This window comes from Schistocerca nitens, chromosome 1 (assembly GCF_023898315.1).
Source record: "Schistocerca nitens isolate TAMUIC-IGC-003100 chromosome 1, iqSchNite1.1, whole genome shotgun sequence".
In the NCBI taxonomy this organism is placed as follows: domain Eukaryota; kingdom Metazoa; phylum Arthropoda; class Insecta; order Orthoptera; family Acrididae; genus Schistocerca; species Schistocerca nitens.
Window position 1 is genome coordinate 527,186,587 of NC_064614.1, and position 24,832 is coordinate 527,211,418.

Below are 24,832 nucleotides of genomic sequence, written 5' to 3' on the forward strand. Positions count from 1 at the left end.
CCTTGCATGTCACATTAAGATAGGTCAAAATCACATAGAGCAAGTACATAAATACACGTAAGATGTGTAACCTTTTCAAGAATCATGGCTTAGCAGTGACGACTACACCCTCTTCTATGGTGCTAAGACATGGAATCTGACAGAATCGTTGGGTAAGCGGCTGGAGGCTTTTGAGATGTTGCTGTACAGGAGAACGTTAAGAATACCGTGGACAGTGCATGTCACAAATGTCGAGGTTCAACGAAGAATGAAGAAAGAGAAGTAAGTACTGGTCACCGTGATAGCAAGAAAGATCCAGTACTTGGGACACATGCGGAACAACAACAGACATCATCTCCCCCAGGCCATCCTGCAAAGGAAAACACCTGGGAAGAAAAGCGTTGGTCGGAGAAGAATATCCTGGCTTAAGAACATCAGAACGTGGACTTCTAAAACATCTACAGAGCTAATTAGAGCTGCAAGTGACAGGAAAAGCACTGCCAAGATGAGTGCCAAAATCCGGAACGAATAGGAACCAGAAGAAGAAGAACTTTTCAAGAAGAGTGGAGAAATATTAACTTCTTTCCTCTTATAGATCACGAGATGGTCAAGACGATAAAATCAAGAAGTTGCAGCTGATATAGAGTGAAGCAAACCATCACTAGCTCTTTTCGCGCGCCATTCGTGAATGGAGAAACCGGGACTTTATGAGAGTCCTCGACGATTTACCATCCACATACACTATGAGATGGCTTGCGGAGTACAAATCTTCATGCAGATCATTGGAAACTGGGATCTGGTTCAGTTATATCCTCCTACAGGTAGTTCAAATGCCTCTGAGCACTATGGGACTCAACATCTTAGGTCATCAGTCCCCAAGAACTCAGAACTACTTAAACCTAACTAACCTAAGGACATCACACACATCCATGCCCGAGGCAGGATTCGAACCTGCGACCGTAGCGGTCGCGCGGTTCCAGACTAAAGCGCCTTTAACCGCTTGGCCACACTGGCCGGCCCTACAGGTAGTCATCATAGCATTTGCAAACATGGAATAGGTTGGCTGATATCGTTTCTAATTGTTGCTTCCAGTTACTACGTTCTATGCTATACAACATCTTAGCACATCAAATGAGGGCATGGCAAGGAAGAAGGAATAGATGTAATTACAAACAAATGTCATTAGTATTACGTACGGCTGATTTTTCGCTCTGGCCAGTTAAGCAGGTTGGCCAGTTACGTAGCTTCTGTAAATCTTTTAGAATACCATTAATTAGTCATTGTAGCGTTGGTAACCTTTAAAAAACTTGTTTTAAAGGGGAGATAAAAAATACTCGGCCTTCCTGTCTGCGTTTTTTGCTCTTACAAGTAATTACAATCGTGTGTTGTCATATGAGCGCAAATATTCGTAATTTAGAGACTAAAGATTCATTTTTTACAGTGTCTGCTTTAAATATGGACTCGTAAAGAGCAGTACAGCATCAGGATGAAAACATTCAAACACTCACAACGCACAAATGCAGCAAAAGACAGCTTTTGTCAGCAATTTGGATCCGAGATTGCTCTATGTGCACAATATTTTGTAGTGCTGTCGAAACAATGGGCAGAAAAGGAGCCATGAGCGAATGGTTCATGACCAGTCCGACCAGGGAAATACATTTCAATGGAAGAAGTACAATTTAAAATTAGGTTTTTGTCATTTTTATAAGCACATGTATACTCTTCAGGTTCGATGGGAGTTACGGGAGTTAGAAATGAAAATAAATACGTAAATAACAAGAATATTATATTTTCGAAATAACAATTAATTACAAGTTGTAAACAATAAAGCTATTATATTCTAATCTCTAAATAATAACATTATTATTTCGCCGAGTTTCTAGTAACGTCACAGTGTTGCAAAATGAGGGCGAGTGATGCAATTGGTCGTAATTTTCTGTAAGACATACCGCGAGCGAGATTCTCAAATTGATCAGAAGACCGTCTGAAGCATCGCTTTCGACAAGAGGAAGAGAATTGTCGACTGTGCAATATTAATTCTGAAGGAAATTAATTGTACACTCAGGGCACATGAAAAATGAAATACTAGGTAGAGTTTTTTACAGACGATATTATCTCCTGGATCAGAAAGCAAATAAATAGGAAAGAACGGCATCTGGTAGTAATGCATCTCAAGTGGCTCCAAAATAGGACCATTGCTCTGTTCTCTAACTTCGCTAGTTTAGGGGATACTAGAAGAAAATAAAATAACGTCCTCTCTGTTACACTGCTAATTCTAAAATAAATGTGAACTCAGCTCCAGGCATTAGTTGTAGCAGACATGCTAAGGCATCTACATTTCTGCAAAGATTAGGTGTACACATAATGATTTGGTCGTTTTGCTGCAAACAGCAAATGTATTCGTACTGAAGAGCAAGAGGCAGTCTGCGTCATAGACGGCCTGTGCTAGGTACAGCTGGGCAGGTGGGAGTCCCCGTTGCTAGGAGACGAGTATACAACAGGTGTCGGTGGGCCCGCAGTCCTCGGCTCTCTCCTCCCACAGCTGGCGGCCGCACTTGTGTTTGGGCCGGCACACGCCCCCGCGCGCGGAGCAGCGCCGCTCCTGCACCGACACTGAAACACGACCCGAGGAACCACATCAGTTCATCTGACTTCAGAAATCTAGGAAATAGTTCGAATACTGTGAAAATTACCACTGACTTAAACGATCTTCATGTCACAGCTTACGTACGTGACAAGACAAAAACAGCTACGATTCATTAGTTAGTTAGTTACACTTTTCATACATCATTTCAACATTTCTTCTAAAGAAACGACATGGAACGAGTCTATTTATAGGATATGTATGTGTTATTGGTGTTAGCATCAATTACCACATTATTGTTTTTAATCACACACATGCAACTACATTTTTCCTTTTTTTTTGTGACTACTAGTCTTTCAGTAGAAATTCGTCAATGGAATAGAAAGAGCTGTCCAGGAGAAATAATTTTAGATTAGATTTACAACTTTCTCCACTATCGGTCAGACATTTTATGTTACTCAGCAAATGATCAAAATTTTTGTTGCTACATACTGAACTCTTCTCTGAACTGTTGCAGCTTTCACAATGGGTACCAAAGGTCATTTTTTCCTCTGGTGTTGTAGGTATGTACATCAATGTTCTTCTCACATTCTGATGGATTATTAATAAGGAATTTTATTTGCGAATATATGTACTGTGACAGAGCAGCTAAAATGCCTATCTCCTTGAAGAGGTACCTATATGACGTCAGTGGGTGAACATCACATATTATTCTTACTGCTCGTTTTTATACAATAAGTACTTTCTTTGTATGTAATGAGTTACCGCAAAAATTATTCTATACGACATTGTTGAGTGGAAATATACAAAATAAATTAGCGGAGCTTAATTGTTTGAGAAGTTCAGTTTTTCATCAGTAGGTACACCAAAAAATTTGGAGCATTCTACCCTACCTACTATCTCCTGCTCATATACTGCATCAGTTGTTGGTATCTCTCTATTTGTTGTACAGACTGAATGTAGTGCGTTCTTCCAAAATTTAGGGAGAGTCCATTCTTCGGAAAATATCACTTACCAGCTCTTCTGTTGCTTTCTCTCAACTGGAATTTGTTATAACACTAGTATCGTCTGCAAAAAGCACCAAATTTGCTTCTTGGATATTAAGCGGAAGGTCATTCACAGATACAAGGAATAGAAGTGGACCCAAAATTGAACCCCGTGTGGCTACTTTTGTGACTCGTTTTGGGAAGTCACTAAAATTTTCTACCTTTCCTACGTTATCTGAATTCTTCAGCACAACATTTTGCATTCTTCTTGTCAAATATCATTCAAATCAGCTGTGTATAAAGCTATCAGTTCTCTTCTCTAAGAGAGTATCATGCTCTACACAATCAAACGCCGTGGAAAGATCACAAAAAATACCAACTGGCGATATGTTATTACATAAGGCTTGTACTATTTGATGAGCGGATGTATAATTAGCATTCACAGTCGTGCAGCCTTTCTGAAATCCAAACTGTGATAGGTAAATTGTTTGCGACTACTCTAGAGTACATCTCTTTTTGGAAAAAGATCTCATTAAGGAAACTGCACGATAATTGTTTAAGTCTGTCTTGTCACCATACTTATGAAGGGATTTAATAACTGCGTGAGATGCATTGCACATATCAATAAGGACATTACTCATTAACGTGGAAAAACTTTTCACAATTCTGTTTGAAATTCTATCAACCCCAAAAAGAGCTTTTGTTTTTTACAATTTTTATAATTTTATTGATTTCAGTGAAGGATACTGGTGCTACTTTTAGTTGTGTACAGAATAGTACATGATTTTTGACTCAGTATGGGGTAACCCCCCCACGTACTACGTTCAGAATCTCTAATCGTCATTATATGAAATGGAAGAGGGCCTGGAGACGTTGCTAGGTAATTTCTCCCCATGCGGTTTGAGCATGCGAATTCACAGAACACTAACAGTGGTTTCAGGGGGATTATCACACAGACATACTCCTTGAGAGACGTATCGGATGAATGCGTAGTGCAGGGGAGCAGTGGTACCTTAATTCTTCGATAGCGCTTTTTGAACGCTGTATTATTTTCAGAGCGACAGGAATTCGTTACGCGGAGTATTGGTAAGTTCACTTACTTTCGCTGACGCAACGTCAGTAAGTTCATTTTGTGATTTTGGAGTGACGCAGATAATGTTAGTTTTCTATTTGTATTTTCTAGAATCAAATTTTGTCGGAATAACAAATATGTATTGTTCTGGCGCATCCAAGTCATTTCCTTGGTAATATCTATAATTTCGTCACATTGTAAAATTTCAATACTGTTACCGGTAATCCTGTAACACAAAATATTTCGATGTAAATCCAAAATGTGCTCGTAAACAATAATGTTAAAGGTAATATAATTACAATAGCTATGGTTTCCACGCCATCTTTGTCAGTGACATACCTTCTGTGTTCGGTACAAGTAGTGTACCAGATTAGCTAGGAGCCGATTAGAAGATGGGGTTGCAGGTTGAATAAATTTATAGTGAAGAATAGACACAAATTTTGTATTTACCGCGAATTTAATCAGAAACTGTGTGTGTTATTTAAATGTGAAATATTTTCTCACTATGACAAATGTGAACTTAGTAAGGCACCTGACTTTTCCGAGGACGTTGTTCAACGACTGTCTATAATTAACTACAGTCATCAACATGAGAAACCAGATAAGCGGAAATTTAACTTTATTACACGTTTCCAATTATCCTTTAAAATGTGCATAATATTTGACATACTCTAATTAAATGATCGTATAATTGATAAATGCTGTATGGTTAAGTGACAATGAATAAGGTTACAACATCCACCACAAACGCTGGTCATCGTACTTTTAAAATATGGCTTATGAAGTTGCATGAATGTGGGTAAATGTCTCGAACTCTAACACCTCACCGATGTAACTGTGCTGTTCAGATTACCCTTAATAGATGGAAGTCCAGACCACCATGCTGCATACAATAACGCCAACCTTTACAGTTGCTATTTTTTTATGTATCAGTTTCACGTCACACTTATTACCGAGTTATCATCAAATGATCTGTTTAAAGAGGAAGAAAAAAGGGCACAGTAAAATAATAGGAAACTTAATTGTAAATAAAAATAAGTTCTACATACAACCATGTTTACTTCAGTACGTTATATAGTAACTCCTCAACTGACGAGACCCGACGAGGAGCTTACAGTACAACATAGCGCCCTGAGTCTTGAAGCTAAAGACTACAGCTGACAAAGAAATTTCTAACTCGCATCTGCATAACTAAGAATATTCAGAACAAAAATTAATCGTAAGAGAAAGACTTATCAAAGTCAAAACTAGAAAAAAGTTGCTGAACTAGTGGTGAAGATAAGGTAGATGCGCACTAGAAGCATGATAGATGACGCCCTCATGCAGGCGCGATCAGCGCTTAGTGAAATAGTACACGGCAGTCGTAAGTGCAACGAAACAGCCATTAAGAACGAACTGATAAACCAAGCCACTGTTAAAAAAGTGCAATGCGGCAGAAAAAAGAGACGCCAACAATGGAATGAGACAAAATACAGGAATAAGAAGACACATCATAACAGATCAGAAAGTGCTTCAAAAAATCTATGGAAATCGCACCGTACATTTAAGAACCGTTGTAGGTATTTTTTAAATCAATGACCTTTTTCAGTTCTTCACGGGTGTCCACGCTGCACGCTTTTGGAACATAATGACAGATATCAGGATGTGTAAATGACATCATTTAGGAACATAATGAGAGATATCAAGACGCTGTCTACCTGTATAAGGTGGTTGCCTACAACATAATGGAGGGTTAGCACAGTATACTGTTCTTATGGCACGATTTTGACAACGGAATACTGTCTCTTAAAAAAGAATTATCCCAGAATGCTTTTCCGTAAGATATTACTGAAATGAGAATAAGCAAAGTATGTTAGCTTACGAATGTGTATCTTTCCCAGGCGTGCAGTAAAATAAAGAGCAAAAGTAGCTGAAATGAGCAGTTTAAGAAACTAATTTTTTTTAAACTTAATTATGTTCGAAATGTGTTCTCCAAAAATTGCAAGACTCTGCCTTGCTCACTAACTGCTGTTCATGCTGTAAACTTATTACGATCTGATGTTCAGAACGGAATATTCTGCATTTTCTTAAAATTTAAGGTGGTGGTGGTGGTGGTTAGTGTTTAACGTCCCGTCGACAACGAGGTCATTAGAGACGGAGCGCAAGCTCGGGTTAGGGAAGGAGTGGGAAGGAAATCGGCCGTGCCCTTTCAAAGGAACCATCCCGGCATTTGCCTGAAACGATTTAGGGAAATCACGGAAAACCTAAATCAGGATGGCCGGAGACGGGATTGAACCGTCGTCCTCCCGAATGCGAAAAATTTAAGGTAAGAGAGATGTAACTTGCAGACAACCTTTAATAACTCTTCTAAAAATGTTTTTTACACCTTTCTATGTTGCTTTATGTCTATTGGTAACGATTAAAACGGTTGCATCCGTGCAAAAAGAACTGCGGGGGTTGGACAAAACAAGGAAACAACGAGACAGACGCATGCTTGGTTCAAAATGGTTCAAATGGCTCTGAGCACTATGGGACTCAACTGCTGAGGTCATTAGTCCCCTAGAACTTAGAACTAGTTAAACCTAACTAACCTAAGCACATCACAAACATCCATGCCCGAGGCAGGATTCGAACCTGCGACCGTAGCGGTCTTGCGGTTCCAGACTGCAGCGCCTTTTAACCGCACGGCCACTTCGGCCGGCAGACGCATGCTTGGACAGGCCGGATAGCGCTGTTGTATTTGACCACCAACTAGACCTGCGCAATGCCCTCAATACGTCTCAGGTATCAGCCGTAGTCCGAATAGTATTTGTGTAGTTGTGAGTGCATTATGTTGGAGCTAAGTGAATTCGAACGTGAGCAAGATGTTGGTGCGCTTGTGGTGTGTGCTTCCGTGACCAAGATATGCGAAATGTTTGTTGTTTCAAAACGCGCCGTATTAAAGAAGTGTATGCTGTATCAAGAGACACCGTATCGGAGATTCACACAACATACAGGAAAAGCAGGAAAACCTCATTCGCTAAATCACAACGCAGGTGAAAGTGTGTGTTGAGTGATCATGACGGACAGTGATTAAAGAGGATTGTGACGAGAGCCGCAAAGGTCACTGCAGGAATGAATATCGCATTCGTGGAACTTGTCGGCACGAAAATAACACGAAGGGAGCTACAATATGTGATCAAAAGTATCCGGACAACTGGCTGAAAATGACTTACAAGTTCGTGGCGCCCTCCAGCAGTAATGCTGGAATTCAGTGTGGTGTTGGTGCACCCTTAGCCCTGCGATAGTTCGCAGGCATACGTTCACTCAGGTGCTGGAAGGTTTCTTGGGGAATGGCAGCCCATTCTTCACTGAGTGCTGCACTGAGAAGAGGTATCGCTCTCGATCGGTGGGTCCTGGCAAAAAAGTCGGCGTTCCAAAACATCTCAAAGGTGTTCTACAGTGTTCAGATCAGGACTCTGCGCAGGTCAGTCCATTACAGGGATTTTATTGCCATGTAACCACTCCGCCACAGGCTGTGCTTTATGAACAGGATCGTGTTGAAAGATGCGATCGCCATTCCCGAATTGCTCTTCAACAGTGGGAAGCAAGAAGGTGCTTAAAACATCAATGTAGGCCTGTGCTGTGACAGTGCCACGCAAAACAACAAGGGGTGCAAGCCACCTCCATGAAAAACACGACCACACCGTAACACCACCGGCTCCGAATTTTAATGTTGGCACTACACACGCTGGGAGATGACGTTCACCGGGCATTCGCCATACCGACACTCTGCCATCGGATCGCCACATTGTGTACCGTGATTCGTCACCCCACACAACGTTTTTTCACTGTTCAATCGTCCGATGTTTACGTTCCTTACACCAAGTGAGGCGTCGTTTGGCCTTTACCGCCGTGATTTGTGGCTTATGAATAGCCGCTCGGCCATGAAATTCAAGTTTTCTCACCTCCCGCCTAACTATCATAGTACTAGCAGTGTATCTTGATGCAGTCTGGAATTTCTGTGTGATTGTCGGGATAGATGTCTGCCTATTGCACATTAGAACCCTCTTCAACTGTAGGTAGCCTCTGTCAGTCAAGAGACGAGGTCGACCTGTACGCTTTTGTGCTGTACGTGTCCCTTCGCGTTTCCATTTCACTATCACATCGGAAACAATGGACCTAAGGATGTTTAGGAGTGTGGAAATCTGGCGTACAGACGTATGCTACAAGTCACACCCAATCACCTGACCACGTTCGAAGTCTGTGAGTTCCATGGAGCGACCCATTCTACTCTCTCACGATGTCTAATGACTACTGAGGTCGCTGATATGGAGTACCTGGCAGTAGCTTGCAGCACACTGCACATAATATGAAAAACGTATGTTTTTGGGAGTTTCCGGATACTTTTGAACACATAGTGTACATATGCTGGGAAGTGCAAGCCGAGCTGGAATTCTGAAACCACCCATCAGGGACGCAAATGTCCGTAGCAGGAAAACGTCGTACCGAAGCCATAAAATGTGGACTATGGAGGAATGGAAGAATGTGATGTGGTCGAATGAGATTTGTTACACACTTTTTACAACTTTTGGCCGAGTTTACGTCGCAAGGGTGAGACATGACGAGTGGGGAAGGGGGGGAGGGGGAGGAGTCGGTGACGATTTGAGTAGCCACATCGAGATATTCCATGGGCCTCACTGTTACTCTATAAGATCGTATTACCGTCAAGAATTATGAGCTCATTTTGGCCAGTCAGTCCATGCCAGTGTTTATTCCCCGATGGTGATGCTGTGTTCTGAAACGACAGTGTCCGTGTTCACCTGTTCGCAAATCTCACATCGTCCAGCACTGCTTTTGAGAATTGTTGCATCTCTCCCAGCCGCTATAGTCATTAAATCTGAATATTATTGAACCTCTGTGGTCTACTATCCATCTCCGTCATAGTTACCTAAACTTGCGACTATTTTGCAGGAAGAGTGGTGTAAGATTCCGTTAAAAGCAATACGGTACCTGTATTTATCTCTTCTGAGAAGACGGGAAGCTGTTTTGAATACCAACGGCTGTCTCTACACCTTATTAGAAACGGTAATATTTATGTCCAGCCCCTATAATTCGGTTCAAATGGCTCTGAGCACTATGGGACTTAACATCTGAGGTCATCTGTCCCCTAGAACTTAGAACTACTTAAACCTAACTAACCTAAGGACATCACACACATCCATGCCCGAGGCAGGATTCGAACCTGCGACCGTAGCTGTCGTGCGGTTCCAGACTGTAGCGCCTTTAACCGCTCGGCCACTTCGGCCGGCCGATAAATGAGAAGACCCCGTATTAAATCTTTTGTGTGGAACCCCCGCACCTCCCCTCTCCTGTCTACAGCTAATTAACTATGAAGTACAACAACGTACTCTCATTTTGCTAAATAAAGCGTGAGTCGTTTGATTGCTATACCGTTAATTCCATAAAACCTCGGGCTAAGCTGTTCGCATGTCGGACGCCTGCATTGTAGCCGGAGAAAGAGGTGCGGCTTGTGTACAGTGGTGTATACTTACGGCCGTAGCAGCACTCGACGCCCTGCGGCTGCTGCTGCGGACAGAGGCCGGTGGTGTTGTGCAGCGAGCCCGGCGGGCACTCCGCGGCCAGCACGCACAGCCCGCCCTGGCGCGAGCACGCCGCCTCGGGGTGGAACGTCGCCGCCGTCGCCACCGACGCCGGACGTGGCGTCGCCTCTGCGAACACCACGAGAGCCACGTCTCACTCACTCTGCACCCAGCTTAAGTGCACTTCATATCGGCGTCAGCACAGGCGCCGATCCCCGATTCAGTTCTCACATGCCACACGCACACACACACACACACACACACACACACACACACATAAACTAACAAGCGGTCTCGCCGTTACACCCACTTTTAACGACCATAGATGCTTGAGATTTTGGTAACAAAAACAATAAAATATTTATTTTAATATAATAATATTAATTTCTTATTACTGTAAGAAACACAAAATTAGTATTAAACATAAAACACTTTGCATTGTCCCGATTTTTTTTTTTTTTTTTTTTTTTTTTTTTTTTTTGCCACGAGCCGGCTTCGGCTTCCTATGCCTTCGTCAGGTGACAAATGTCGCAAACGCAGATAAAATAACGTGCGACCTACACAGATATTATTTATACACAAGAAACAAAACATAAATTACACACTGATGAGCCAAAGAAACTGGTACACCTGCCTAATATCGTGTAGAGCCCCCGCAAGCGTGCAGAAGTTCCGCAGCACGACGTGGTACGGACTCAATTATTATCTGAAGTAGTGCTGGAGGGAATTGACACCATGAATCCTGCACGGCTGTCCATTTTTTAAATGTAATCGTATGGCTAGGGGCCGGGTGCCGGTCTTTCAACTTGACGCCACTTCGGCGACCTGCACTCGATGAGGATGATAGGATGATGATGAGGACAGCACAACACCCAGTCCCTGGGCGGAGAAAATTCCCCGACCCAACCGGGAATCGAACTCGGGCCCAGAGGATTGACAATTCGTCACTCTGACCGTTCAGCTACCGGGGGCGGACACGGCTGTCCATAAATCAGTAAGACTACGAGGGGATGAAGATCTCTTCTGAACAGCACGTTGCAAGGCATCCCAAACATCGTTAATAATGTTCATGTCTGGGGAGTTTGGCGCCAGCGTAAGTGTTTAAACTCAGAAGAGTGGTCCAGTGGTCCTAGAGACACTCTGTAGCAATTCTGGGCATGTGGGGTGTCAGACTGTTCTGCTGGAACTGCCCAAGACCGTCGGAATTCACTATGGACATGAACGGATGAAGGTCATCAGGCAGGATGCTTACAAACGTGTCACCTGTGAGAGTAGTATCTAGACGTATCAGGGGTTCACTCCAACTGCAGACGCTCCACACCATTACAGAGTCTCCACCAGCTTGAACAGTCCCCTGCTGACATGCAGGGGCCATTGATTCATGATGTTGTCTCCACACCCGTACACGTCCATCCGCTCGACACAATTTCAAATGTCTCTGAGCACTATGGGACTCAACATCTTAGGTCATAAGTCCCCTAGAACTTAGAACTACTTAAACCTAACTAACCTAAGGACATCACACACACCCATGCCCGAGGCAGGATTCGAACCTGCGACCGTAGCAGTCCCGCGGTTCCGGACTGCAGCGCCAGAACCGCTAGACCACCGCGGCCGGCTCGACACAATTTGAATCGTCCGACCAGGCAACACGTTTCCGGTCATAAATAGTCCTATGTTGGTGTTGTCGTGCCAAGGCGAGGCTAAAGCTTTTGTCGTGCAGTCATCATGGGTACACGAGTGGGCCTTCGGCTCCGAAAGCCCACATTGATGATGTTTCGTTGATTGGCTCGCACGCTGACACTTGCTGATGGCCCTGCACTGAAATCTGCAGCAATTTGCGGAAGAGTTGCACTTCTGTCACGCTAAACGATTCCCTTCAGACGTTATTGGTCCGGTTCTTGCAGGATCTTTTTCCAGCCACAGCCACGTCGGAGATTTATCCTTGTAGCAGAAGTAACCGATCTAACAACTGCGACAGACTCTTGTTTTATATGGGCGTTCCCGACCGCAGCTCCGAATTCTGCCTGTTTGCATATCTCTGCATTTGAATACGCATGCCTATACCAGTTTCTTTGGCGCTTCAGTGTATGTAAGTGTTTACAAAGGAAAGTATTACATTTTTAATACTACGCAAAAATAGTTACACTAACTAAAAGTCTTTTTCAATTGCAGATACAATGAACAAGTGTTGAAAAATAGGGTTGAATTTAAATTGTAATCCAATGTTTGTATAACTGAAACTTAATTTTTCAATAATTGTTAAACGTACCTGCACAAGGAAAAAAACTTTGTTTTATTTTTTAGTTAACGTAGCTATTTCCGCGTAATATTAAAGAAATGTAATACTTCGCTTTGCAAACACTCTATACATCATGGTTCTTGTATCTTTTGTGTCTACTGTATGGAGGTAAAACAAAAGAAGGGCAATGGCACTACAGATCTACACTGTATGTTGCTTTGAAGCCAGAGTGGTCAAGTCCTGCCGCTTTTTTTTTAAGTGGAAGGGAAGGGTTTAAATTTTGCACCCACTCCGAAGAATTTGCCGGTAGTTGATTTTATTAGTTCAATTGAACAGGCAGTTTGCAAACTACCTCCTGACGCTGCAGAGGAAGTTAGGAGGGAGGCATGCCGTGTTTTGACTAGGGCTCGTCCACCCAAGAGTAATGTAACAGCAGCAGAGAGGGCTGCTTTACGCTCTCTCAAAGTTGATCCCAGTATTGTTATTTTACCTGCTGACAAGGGCAATGCCACCGTTGTTTTAAATAAACATGATTATGTACAAAAGATGCAACGTTTACTATCTGATTCAGCGTATCGCAGAATCGATGCTGACCCCACGAAAAGTGTTGAGAGAAAGACCAACAGCCTCCTGAAGAAAAGTGGTTTGTCGCAGGACACAATCAAGAGGCTTAACACCTATAGTGCCGTTCCCCCTAGGTTATATGGCCTTCCAAAGGTTCATAAGGAAGGGGTTCCTTTCCGTCCTATAGTAAGTAACATCGGCGCTCCGACATATCGTGTATCCAAGCATCTTGCTTCTCTGTTGAGTCCACAAGTAGGACGGTGTGTACATCATATCAGGAACTCAGCTGATTTTTTACGTTTGGAGGGACTGAGGCTGAATGACTCTGATATTTTAGTGAGTTTCGATGTGGTCCCTCTCTTCACTCGTGTTCCTCTGTCTGATTCGTTGCTGTTAATTGAAGCCAGGTTTGCTGCTGATTTAACTAATCTCTTTAGGCATGTGTTGACATCCACTTACTTTTAATTTAATGACCAGTATTACGAGCAGACAGATGGAGTTGCGATGGGTAGTCCGTTGTCTCCTGTGATCGCAAATTTATTTATGGAAGACTTCGAGGAACGTGCATTGGAGTCGGCGCCTTTAAAACCCGCCTGTTTCTTAGATACGTTGACGATACCTTCGTTGTTTGGCCTCACGGTAGGGAGAATTTGAATGTCTTTCTAGAACATCTGAACTCGATCCACCCGAACATTCGTTTTACGATGGAGGTGGAAGAGGATGGTTGCCTTCCCTTTCTCGACGTGTTGGTTAGGAGGAAGGATGATGGATCATTGGGACATGCAGTCTACAGGAAACGTACTCACACCGACTTGTACTTACAAGCTAATAGTTGTCACCATTCGGCTCAGCGTGAAGGGGTACTTCGTACCTTGGTACACAGGGCACATGTCGTTTCTGACGCTGAGACTTTGCCAGCTGAGCTGTCCCATCTTGAAGTTACATTTCGTCAAAATGGTTATAGTGATAGACAGACTGAACGTGCGTTGCGCTATCGACCAACTGTACATCGGGTGATTCATGATAATTCTGAGTCGACACTTAAGTCTACTGCCTTTTTGCCTTACGTAGGAAACACGTCCAATAAGATCGGTCGTATTTTACGGAAATACGATGTGAAATGTGTTTTCCGACCTCCATCTAAAATTAGAGCACTTTTGAGTTCCGTTAAGGATGATCTTGGACTGCGTAAGGCGGGTGTATATCGTATTCCTTGTAGCTGCGGCATGGCATATATTGGTCAAACTATCAGGACCGTGGAGGACAGATGTACTGAGCATAAACGGCACACACGATTACAGCAGCCAAATAGATCTGCTATTGCCGAACATTGCTTGGATACTGGTCACCCCATGTTATATAATAACACCGAGATATTGGCATGCACGTCCAGCTATTGGGACAGTGTCATTAGGGAGGCAGTTGAGATTAAATTAGCGAGCAACCTCGTTAACAGGCATGGAGGTTTCTGTTTAAACTCTGTTTGGAATCCGGCTCTCTCCCTTGTCAAAAAACAGAGGAACAGAGTCAATGCTGCCTCACCTGCGAATTCATAGTCTCACTATCGATAGCTCTGACTTTGGTCATCTTTGGTGGCACTAGTGTTCAGTGTGTGTGTGTGTGTTATCTTGTCTGCTTCTGTCGGAGAACCGAGGTATTAAATTTGCATGTACGCCGCCTGTCCGTTGCAGTTTGCCTTGAAAATGGCGGGGTGTTCTCCCGCCGAAATATCGGCGGTCGCTGAATGTGTTACCTGGCTGAATTACCGGAAGTTATTTGAAAGTTGCTTCTTGTTCGTTATTTTTGTCGTGTGCGCGCAACAGCTATTTTAAATACTAAAATTACAGTGTTTAGTGAACAACATAGTGTAAGGAAGGCAATTTCGAAGGTTTTTCTGTTCTCCTTGCGTCTCTGCTCTAGTAAAACGACTCATTTGGCCTCCTTACCGTAACTTGCATTTTGCTACTATATTTCGGATAAGCAGAAACAGAGGGACGTGATGTGAAAACCATCCTTTCGTAATCCATTTAAATCCACTTTTACTGTATTTGTATCGATAGCAAATGAAACTGAACTATGAAACCAATGCTTGTTCGCTACTGGTATCGGTACTGCTTCTTGTTCGTTACATTTTCAGCTTTCAGCTCGTATGCACAACATTTTTAGTGTTCACGTTTGCAAAAAAGTTACCTAAGTGTTGTTTGCTAAACCCATAAAAGTGTTCAATTACTAAGAAGCAAGGAATGCTATCGTATCTTGGGCATGTCAACAAATTGAATGATTATTGAAATGTCAAAGAAACAGAACTACGTAGAGGTATAGCTTCATGCAGAATAGAGTTCTTGTTTTATTATATTGCCAGTGTACTAGTCTCCCTGTAGTTAAACCATCTTCTCACTTAGAAATCTTACCTATAACGCGTCATTCAGTGTGTGGTCAATAATAGCAATTTACTAGGTAAGAAAACGACATAATGTTTTAAACATCTTCCAGCATTGTGGAATGCTATAAATGTTATTAAGGGAATCATCTCAAACGCTTAAGACCTCTTAAAATGGATATTTTGCTTTAACATGTATCTCAATAACTTTATAGTAATGATAGCCTAGCCTTCGTAAGGTGTAGGCCTACTTTGCCAACAGTAACCTATTTGCTTTTTTTCCGAAATATTTCTCGCCGGTAGCTCTGTCAGTTTTTCAGGAATAACAAAACATAGCACAATTGGAATGTGCGTCTACTTTGATCATCTGCTTCATCTTGCTATATAAGTCTATACTTTGCTTTTTGATATACCAATAGTTAGTTGCTTAGTTTCATGTTCCATGTATCATTTGCATGATAAGTCGTAATGATATGGAACTAGTCAATATATATTGACATCATTATTTTTGTTAACATGCCTGCATGCTGATCATTTATTAGTTTTTACATTTTTTAATTAAGGACAGATAGACGCTATAACAGTAATCTTCCGCGAAGTAGGAGGAGTTACCAAAGCGAAACGTTTTCACCTCAGTTTCAAATTTTCCTTTGTTGTGTGTCAGGCATTTTATATCAATGGCTAAGTGATCAACACTTCTGGTTGCAGCACTGTCAACCCCTGTTTGTGCTACAGACAACCTTAGTGTGGCGTAATGAATTACACTTTTTTCTCCTGGTATTGTAATTATATACGTCATTGTTCCTGTTGAAGTGCTGTGGATTACTTACAACAAACTTCAAGAGGGAATAACTATATTGTGAAACGGATAGATTGCTACTCATACGCCAAGCACCAAAATACGTACGACGAAAAGAGTGTTCACAGAAATTTTCAGCCGAAGCATTCTTCGGAAAGGAAGCACAGCACACATACACATTCATACAATAACAGAGACAAATCTCAAACACATGACCGCTTTCTCCGGTTGTTCAAGCCAGAATCTTTTTTAAAGGACGAGGAAATGTGAACAGTGAATGATAATAATCGGCAGGTAACTCGGGCCATGAGATGCTGCCCCAGGAATCAGCGCGATTACGGAACCGTGTGTTGTGCGGGGACGAGACCGCTGATGCAGTGTGGCTCGGATGTCGGAGCGTTTGCGACTTGGAAGGCAGTGAAAAACACAGGAAAAAGAGAAAGAACGGACAATGAGTAAAGTAAGACAAATCTAAAGTCAAATGGCAGAAATAAAATCATTACAATAAAGGTAAACAGTGCAGCAATAATTCATGTATACAAAATAAGATACTGCTAAAACCGCTCCACTTGTGAATGAAATGTGATAAACTTTAGATTACGATCGAATTGATTAGTACACCGCTAAACAACGCAGGCTGGCTTTTTTTCTTTTTTTTATGGAACAGCTACGTTTCTACCTCTATATACAATCAAAGCACCCAACACTGTCGAAACTGGGCATGGGCGCGTCAGAGTGACGTCACAGGGAAGTATCACCGCGGTGAACTATGAAGGTATGAATGCGATGAACCTAATATTTTGGGCTAGTTAAGATGGCGGACATCGGCATCAAGTTTATGACGTAATGACATCTCCCTTCTTTCTTTTTTACCTCCATGGTCTTCCGTATAAGTAGTATATGTGTAAGTAACATGTCATTTTATCTGTGTTTGCGGCATTCAGTTGTCACCCGACGATGGCCTAAGAAACCAAAAGCCGGTTCGTGACCAAATAAATATAATTTTGAGGAACATTAGGAAGTGTTCCCTATTTAATGTTATTATGTTTTGTCATGCAGCGATGGAAAATTCGGCTAATTATATAAAATATTTTAATATAATAATAATTAGTTTACATAATTGCTTAGAACAACTTCCCACAATAACTTCAAAGGAATTGCAAATAAGAGAAATGTAGAAAGGATTAGTCCTAGAAGTAGCTATATGTTTGTCGCGTAATTGCTTTAACAACTATAATAGCATCATACTCATTCAGCTTTGCCATTTCATAATTTACACTATCTAAAATCGTAGTGTGCTCTCACCAACAGCAGTATTTCAATGAGCACAACGATAGTGAAGAAAGATATGCGGAGCTTAGCTACGTGAGTGGTAAATGGGTGGAATGTTTTTTAATCATATGCGTTCACGTTCTGGGAAACGTCAGTTTTTCCGTACTTTTTTCGTAGTGGAGAGTTTTTCTTTTCTGTCTCCCCTTATTCAATTTCCTGTTCTTTCTCTAGCGGGAATGTTCGCTGCGGGTCGCCAAGTCGGAAGCCCTTGCATATGAGCAGGCCGTCAGCAAGCAAGTGGAAAGTATTCTGTGATTCATTGGCATTTTCGAGACTCTTGGTTTTCATTCTACATCCCCTTACCCCTGGGTCGACACCTGCGACAGTAGAAACTACCCGAGCAATTGATGGGCACCTGTAGCTGTTAACAAGCATTTAGCTAGTCGATGGCATTAAACTTATCCCACCATCTAGACAGGCTATACAGAGCGTCCGGAGCGGCCGTTGAAGATATACTCCCTGATAGACTGAGAGCTCAGTTTTTAAAGTTTTTAATTGTCCAATGTTCCTTTCGGTGAGTGTTATGCGTAAGGTAACATTGTAGCCACAAATAACAATTACGTGATATATTACTTGTATATGGAAATACGGTACGTCTTACATCACTATTTCATGTCTTTCTTCATTCAATTCTACATACTTTTACAACGATATAAACTCGTGTTGTAGGCTGGGACTGTGGCGACAGTTTGTGAACTAGATATTCGCAGCAATTTTTATAGTTTCGATTCAAGGCGTTTCACTGATTATAACTGTTATGACTTACATGACATACATAAGTTGTAAAAGCAGCAGTAAAAATGCAAGAATTTTAAGAAACGCTAAACGGTAATAGTGGACTATGGAAGTTAACAGGGATAACAGAAACCGTATAGGTGCCTTGTAGAAACCCATATAATTTCTGTAAAGCATATATTTTTTCTGTGATTAATGGTGTCAAATCAATAAAATTTTGTAGTACACATTATAGAAGCAGTTGTTGCAATGCACAGGGTGGTCCATAGGTGTAGAATTGAATTTATAAAACAGAAACAGGTGCATATACAGAATCACGTAGTACGAGATGCGAGAGGGGAAACAACGCGTTGCTATGTCGTCAAAATGGGATCTATTTTGGAAGCCACAATCTTGGATGCAAATCGTAATCTTCAAATGGAAAGCGGTCCATGTGGCATACCAGACAGCTAGAGAATCACGCGAAGGACATTATGGTGTCTTTCATTTGAGCACAGATTTATTCAGTTTCGATTTATATCGCATTTTGTACAGAACAAGACAAATGCTAGTGTTAACTAAAATGGCTACAAGATGTGCTCCACTTGTAACTGTTGTACAATTCACGAAATCTAGAAGCTGGTTGCGACTCCTCGAGGACGACAGACGGAACATTTTAACAGCCTATGAGAAGCAGCGTGGAGATGTTCATTTTTCGACAGTTTATGTTGTTAAGACGAAAGTTGAAACTCACAGGGACAGGCAAAATTACGAATCAAGTTCAAACATGGCGTGAAATTACAATTAAGTGCACAATATCGAGCGCAAAGTGTTATCGGCAGTTGTGATTCTCAAAGACAAGTACACATAGGTGAAGTCATAGGACAGCGATAAGCACATATAAAGAAGGCGGTAGTATCTCTAACATAAGGTGTAAAAAGGCTGTGCATTGACGGAGCTGTTACTTATACCCAGGTGATTCACGTGAAAATGTTTCCGACGCTAATTAACAGTCCTTGAACGCGAAATGGTAGCTGGAGCTATAGGCATGGGACATTGCATTTCGGAAATCGTTAGGGAATTCAGTGTTCCGAGACCTACAATGTTAAGAGTGTGCCGAGAATCTCAAGCGTTAGGTCTCACCAAGGACAACGCAGTGGTCCAGCTGAACCTATCACTGCTCATATGCACCAATTCATGGACTTCATGTTTCCAAATAACGATGAAATTTTTGTGGATGACAATGCTCCATGTCACCGGACCACAATTGTTCGCAACTGGTTTAAGGAAGATTCTGGACAACTCAGGTGAATGATTTGACCACCCAGATCGCTCGACGTGAATCTCATCGAACATTTTTGGGACGTAATTGAGAGGTCAGTAAGTGCACAAACTCTGCACCGGACTACTATCAAAATTGCGGACGGCTGTAGAGGCACCATGCCGCAATATTTCTGTAGAGAACTTCCAACGACTTGTTGAGTCCATGTCACGTCGAGTTGCTGCTCTACGCCGGGTGAAAGGAGGTCGGACACGGTATCAGGAAACATCCCATCACTCAGCGTATTATGAGTTAGTCAAGGGGTGCGTAATTTTTCAGCGACTTCCCAGTATTACGCTGTAGAGCTAAATAGCTAGCAGAAGGTGCTGGTCAACGTATCGTGCTCGGCGGCGTTTGTTGAAGCCGATGTAAATCATGTCTTCGTGGCAACTTAAATGTTTGATTTTGTGTGACAGTTAGATTCTCTCACATCTGAACTGGGGCTACTATTCCGAACTTTTATTTTTTGTTGCAAAGGACGTTGCAAGGAACCAAAGAAGACTTTTCGCGATGTACGATTTGCGGTCCAGTGATTGGATCTTAGAGTTTCTCATGCGTAATCAGACAGGGTTCATACAAACTTTGTGGAGTTGTGACCATCTAACCTTGCCTCGTTAGTCAAAGAGGTGATCACGATCTTTATCTAAGCAATTTTTCCAGGAGATTGACATAGGACTGCAAATAATACGTTTTCTTCATCGTCAATATTGTAACCCCGTCGCCGCAAATTGCCTGTAACATTTGTAAGGGACAGGTGGAAGCTTTTCTCGCAAATGCGCTACAAGAAGAAAGAAAGCAACATAACACTAGTTGTTGCTTTTCGATGGGCATTTTTGAACGACATGCTTCTCTTTAACGCCAGTCCAGACGTTGTGCAGACATTATCACAATCCTGTAGAAAGACAACCGACAATTACTATTATTAATAACACCTATGAGGAGCCGATTGTAGTGCATCCCGTAACAATTTCTACTGGTGTCGAACTGCAGCGTAACTCTCTCTTACACAGACAGTTTCTTGTGAGAATTTTCTGCCCTTTACAGAGTAGTATTAAGATTTGTGCGGGACGAATTGTTATGAGTCACATGTCAATAGACACATTATCCGGATATGCGGATCCGAAAACTCCGCTTTGTCTCTGAGACAGAACGTAGCAACAAAAAAATAAGGTTCTTCTGTACCATTTACAAATGACTCCTTCGCATATGGGACATGGCAGCATCACACCGACAGACCAGTGCGTACAGAACGAGTGGTGACAAACGAACTCAAGACGAGTGGCCGCAAGAGCAGACACTGGTTTTTCCAAAAGGACCACACCATTAGATGATCGTACTGTTGTTCGTCTAGTTGCGACGAATAGACGAATGACAACAGTGGCACCGTGAACCATCAAGTGGCTGGAAATAGGGTTGAATTTCCCAACTGCCATCCGTTGTTTATCGCCGATATCATCCGGCAGACAGTAGGGATTGTGTTGTGTAGACCCAGAGACACCTGGGAAAGTGAGTTTCAGTCTCTGGCGTTGAGCGATGACTCCTGCTTCTGTCTGCGGTGGTCAGCAGGCGCCAAGGTACCCATAGACGACCTAGTGAAGGACCAAATAAAGTAGCGATCCTCGAGACCTATACCTGTCCATCTCCTGGGACCATGATGTTGGAATCTATATTATTTGACAACCGGACTGTTTTGGTAGTTGGTGAAGAGCTATTGAAAGGTCGCCAGTACGTGACAAGAACGGTAAAGCCCTCATTGTCTTCTCTTCATGACCAGGGTACCAAATGGCATATTACAGAAGGATAATGCAAGACCCTCACACTGCAGTTCACACCTCAAACGCCTTGAGGAAAGTGCGGATCACTCAGTAAGATGCTTGATCCCCTGATTTGCCACCCATAGAGTATGTCTGGGATACAGAAAGAACGAGTATATTGTCGTAACATCCTCCAGCCAACAATCCTCATGCCTTGCCACAGCATGTGCTTCAGGCGTAGGAAGATATTGTTCAAGATAACATTCAGAGACTGTTCTCATGCCACAACGAAAACAAGAGTACAATTGTTCCTCATATTAATGTTGATTGAGGGCTGGAAGTTTAATTATTAATATTCGTCACGTGATAAACGTCTCTACAAATGACAGACTGGTATTTTATGGTATACCACTTTCGTCTCCGCCAGTGGATCTACGGACATGCATGACTGCACTGAATGGAACATCGTTTAAAGTCATATTTCACTCTGGAGACTGAGGTTAATACGGCTAAAGTACAGGCTATCGATGTAAAGGAATCTGGGAGAGTAGTAATACATACTGTACAGCGACTGCATCACTGATAGATGCCGCGCGGATTGGCCAAGCGGTTTGAGGCGCCATGTCACGGATTGCGCGACCCCTCCCGCCGTAGGTTCGAGTCCTCCCTCGGGCATGGAAGTGTGTGTTGTTCTCAGCATGAGTTAGTTTAAGTAGTATGTAAGTCTAGGGACCGATGACCTCAGCTGTTTGGTCCCTTGGGAATTCACACACATACTCATAGATGTGTCCGTATTTGTTGTAGACTCGCGTGAAGTGCCTAACATCGTTTCTTGCGAGGCAGATTGAGGTCGCAGCGCACGCTGCTGGAAGCTTCGGTCTCGTGACGCCAACACAATGCGTGCTGCGCGAAGAGGGTCTAGGCCGCGCTTTCACTGAGCCCCACCAGTCAGTCCCGTGCTTGTATAGCTCTATGCACTCTCCGCCCTCATTCGCGACTTGAGACGCTGAAAGGCGGGGACGCTGTGACCCTTGGTAGCAGACTGCCTGCTCCCACCCCAGAAGTAGGTAAGATTCATTCTGACTTCCTTGTCCAATGGGCTTAAGATTTGTTTATAATGAGGTCGACGTCAACAGGTGCCTTTGTTTCGTCTGTGTGGACTAGATTCCACGCTCCCTGCCTCCATACACATTATCGTAGTAATAAAACTTCGCGATATACATCGTGCCGATATTCGAATGCAACCTACACTGAAAAGTTACATTACAACAATGTTTAAAAGCCTTCCACCTTCAAGAGCGTACTCTCCAATCGACAGAGGAGGGAGCAGGGGCTTCCAGCCACATTTGCCGTGTTTTTAGTATTTTATTTTACGCTCTGCTATTGTGTGAGGCCTACCGCTAATTATCAATACTTTCTTTCAGACTTTGTAATCTTTTTTCCTGTCTTATGGCTTACTGCACAGGCATTTCTGTCTGTAATATACATCTGGTAAGTCTCTCTTAAAATGTCTCTCAAGGAGTGACGTTTGGATAACAGCACATAAGAAAAATGGTTCAAATGGCTCTGAGCACTATGGGACTTAACATCTATGGTCATCAGTCCCCTAGAACTTAGAACTACTTAAACCTAACTAAGGACATCACACAACACCCAGTCATCACGAGGCAGAGAAAATCCCTGACCCCGCCGGGAATCGAATCCGGGAACCCGGGCGCGGCAAGCGAGAACGCTACCGCACGACCACGAGCTGCGGACTAACAGCACATCAGCTATCAAAAATCTTCAAACATGGCCCACAAAATGGATAATGACAAAAAAAAATTTCACATCTGTGGAAAGAAAGTGTGGTAATAATGACTACAGCGATGTAACCACAATTAATTCTTGTTTCGTTTGCGAATGTTTGCAATTATTGATGCCAATGAGTTGAAATTTGACTTCTCTGTCTGATCAGGCACTAAACTGGAAGACATGTTCAGATGCATGTCTGTTACGTAATTTCGTATATTTGGAGAAGCAAGCGATATGTTATTCACGTGTTGTTGTTGTTGTTGTGGTCTTCAGTTCAAAGACTGGTTTGATGCAACTCTCCATGCTACTCTATCATGTGCAAGCCTCTCCATCTCCGAGTAACTACTGCATTCTACATCCCTCTAAATCTGCTTATTGTATTCATCTATTGGTTCCCTCAACAATTTTTACCCCCAACGCGCTTCCCTCCAGTACTAAATTGCTGATCCCTTTATGTCTCAGAATGTGCCCTACCGCAAATTTTTTTCACCCCAATTCTATTCAGTACCTCCTCATTGGTTATGTGATCTACCCACCTAATCTTCAGCATTCTTCTGCAGCACCACATTTCAAAGGCTTCTATCCTCTTCTTGTCTAAATTGCTTATCGTCCAAATTTCACTTCTATACATGACTACACCCCACACAAATACTTCCCGTGAAGACTTCCTGACACTTAAACCTATGGCCGGCCGCGGTGGTCTCGCGGTTCTAGGCGCGCAGTCCGGAACCGTGCGACTGCTACGGTCACAGGTTCGAATCCTGCCTCGGGCATGGATGTTTGTGATGTCCTTAAGTTAGTTAGGTTTAAGTAGTTCTAAGTTCTAGGGAACTAATGACCACAGCAGTTGAGTCCCATAGTGCTCAGAGCCATTTGAACCAACACTTAAACCTACAATGAATGTTAACAAATTTCTCTTCTTCAGAAACGCTTTCCTTGCCATTGCCAATCTGCATTTTTTATCCTCCCTAATTCGACCATCATCAGTTATTTTGCTTCCCAAATAGCAAAACTCATCTACTACTTCAAGTGTCTCGTTTCCTAATCTAATCCCGTCAGCATCACCTGATTTAATTCGACTACATTCCATTATGGTCGTTTCTTTTTGTTGATGTTCTCTTATATTCTCCTTTCAAGACACTGTCCGTTCCGTTCAACTGCTCTTCCAGATCCTTACCTGTCTCTGACAGAAACACAATGTCATCGGCAAACCTCAAAGTTATTATTTGTTCTCCATGGATTTTAATTCCTACTCAAAATTTTTCTTTTGTTTCCTTTACTGCTTGCTCAATATACAGATCGAATAACATCGGGGATAGGCTACAACCCTGTCTCACTCCGTTCCCAACCACTGCTTCCCTTTCAAGCCCCTCGACTATTCTGTCATCTGGTTTGAGTAAAAATTGTAAATAGCCATTCGCTTCCTTTGTTTTACCCCTGCCACCTTTATAATTTGGAAGAGAGTATTCCAGTCAACATTGTCAAAGGCTTTCTCTAAGTCTACAGATGCTATAAACGTAGGTTTGCCTTTCATTAACCTATCTTCTATGAGAGGTCGTAGGGTTAGTATTGCCTCGCTTGTTGCTATATTTTTCCGGAATCCAAATTTATCTTCCCCAAGGTCAGCTTCTACCAGTTTTTCCATTCTTCTGTAAAGGATTCGTGTTAGTATTATACAGGCATGAGTTATTAAAGTGATAGTTCGGTAATTTTCACACCTGTCAGCACCTGCATTCTTTGTAATTGAGGT

The 24,832-nt window shown here is 42.5% G+C and overlaps 1 protein-coding gene across 1 annotated transcript in view; it reads right to left on the minus strand.

Moving 5' to 3' along the window:
- Nucleotides 1-1,748: 1,748 nt before the first annotated feature.
- The window catches only part of LOC126236285 (U-scoloptoxin(19)-Sm1a), a 57,892-nt gene continuing 34,808 nt past the window's right edge, over nucleotides 1,749-24,832 (minus strand). Inside the window, exons 2-3 of the mRNA XM_049945473.1 lie at nucleotides 10,135-10,311; nucleotides 1,749-2,592 (exon numbers count right to left, since the gene is read on the minus strand). Coding sequence (XP_049801430.1) covers nucleotides 2,459-2,592; nucleotides 10,135-10,311 — 311 coding nt within the window. The 3' untranslated portion in view covers nucleotides 1,749-2,458. The remainder of the gene's footprint in view (nucleotides 2,593-10,134; nucleotides 10,312-24,832) is intronic.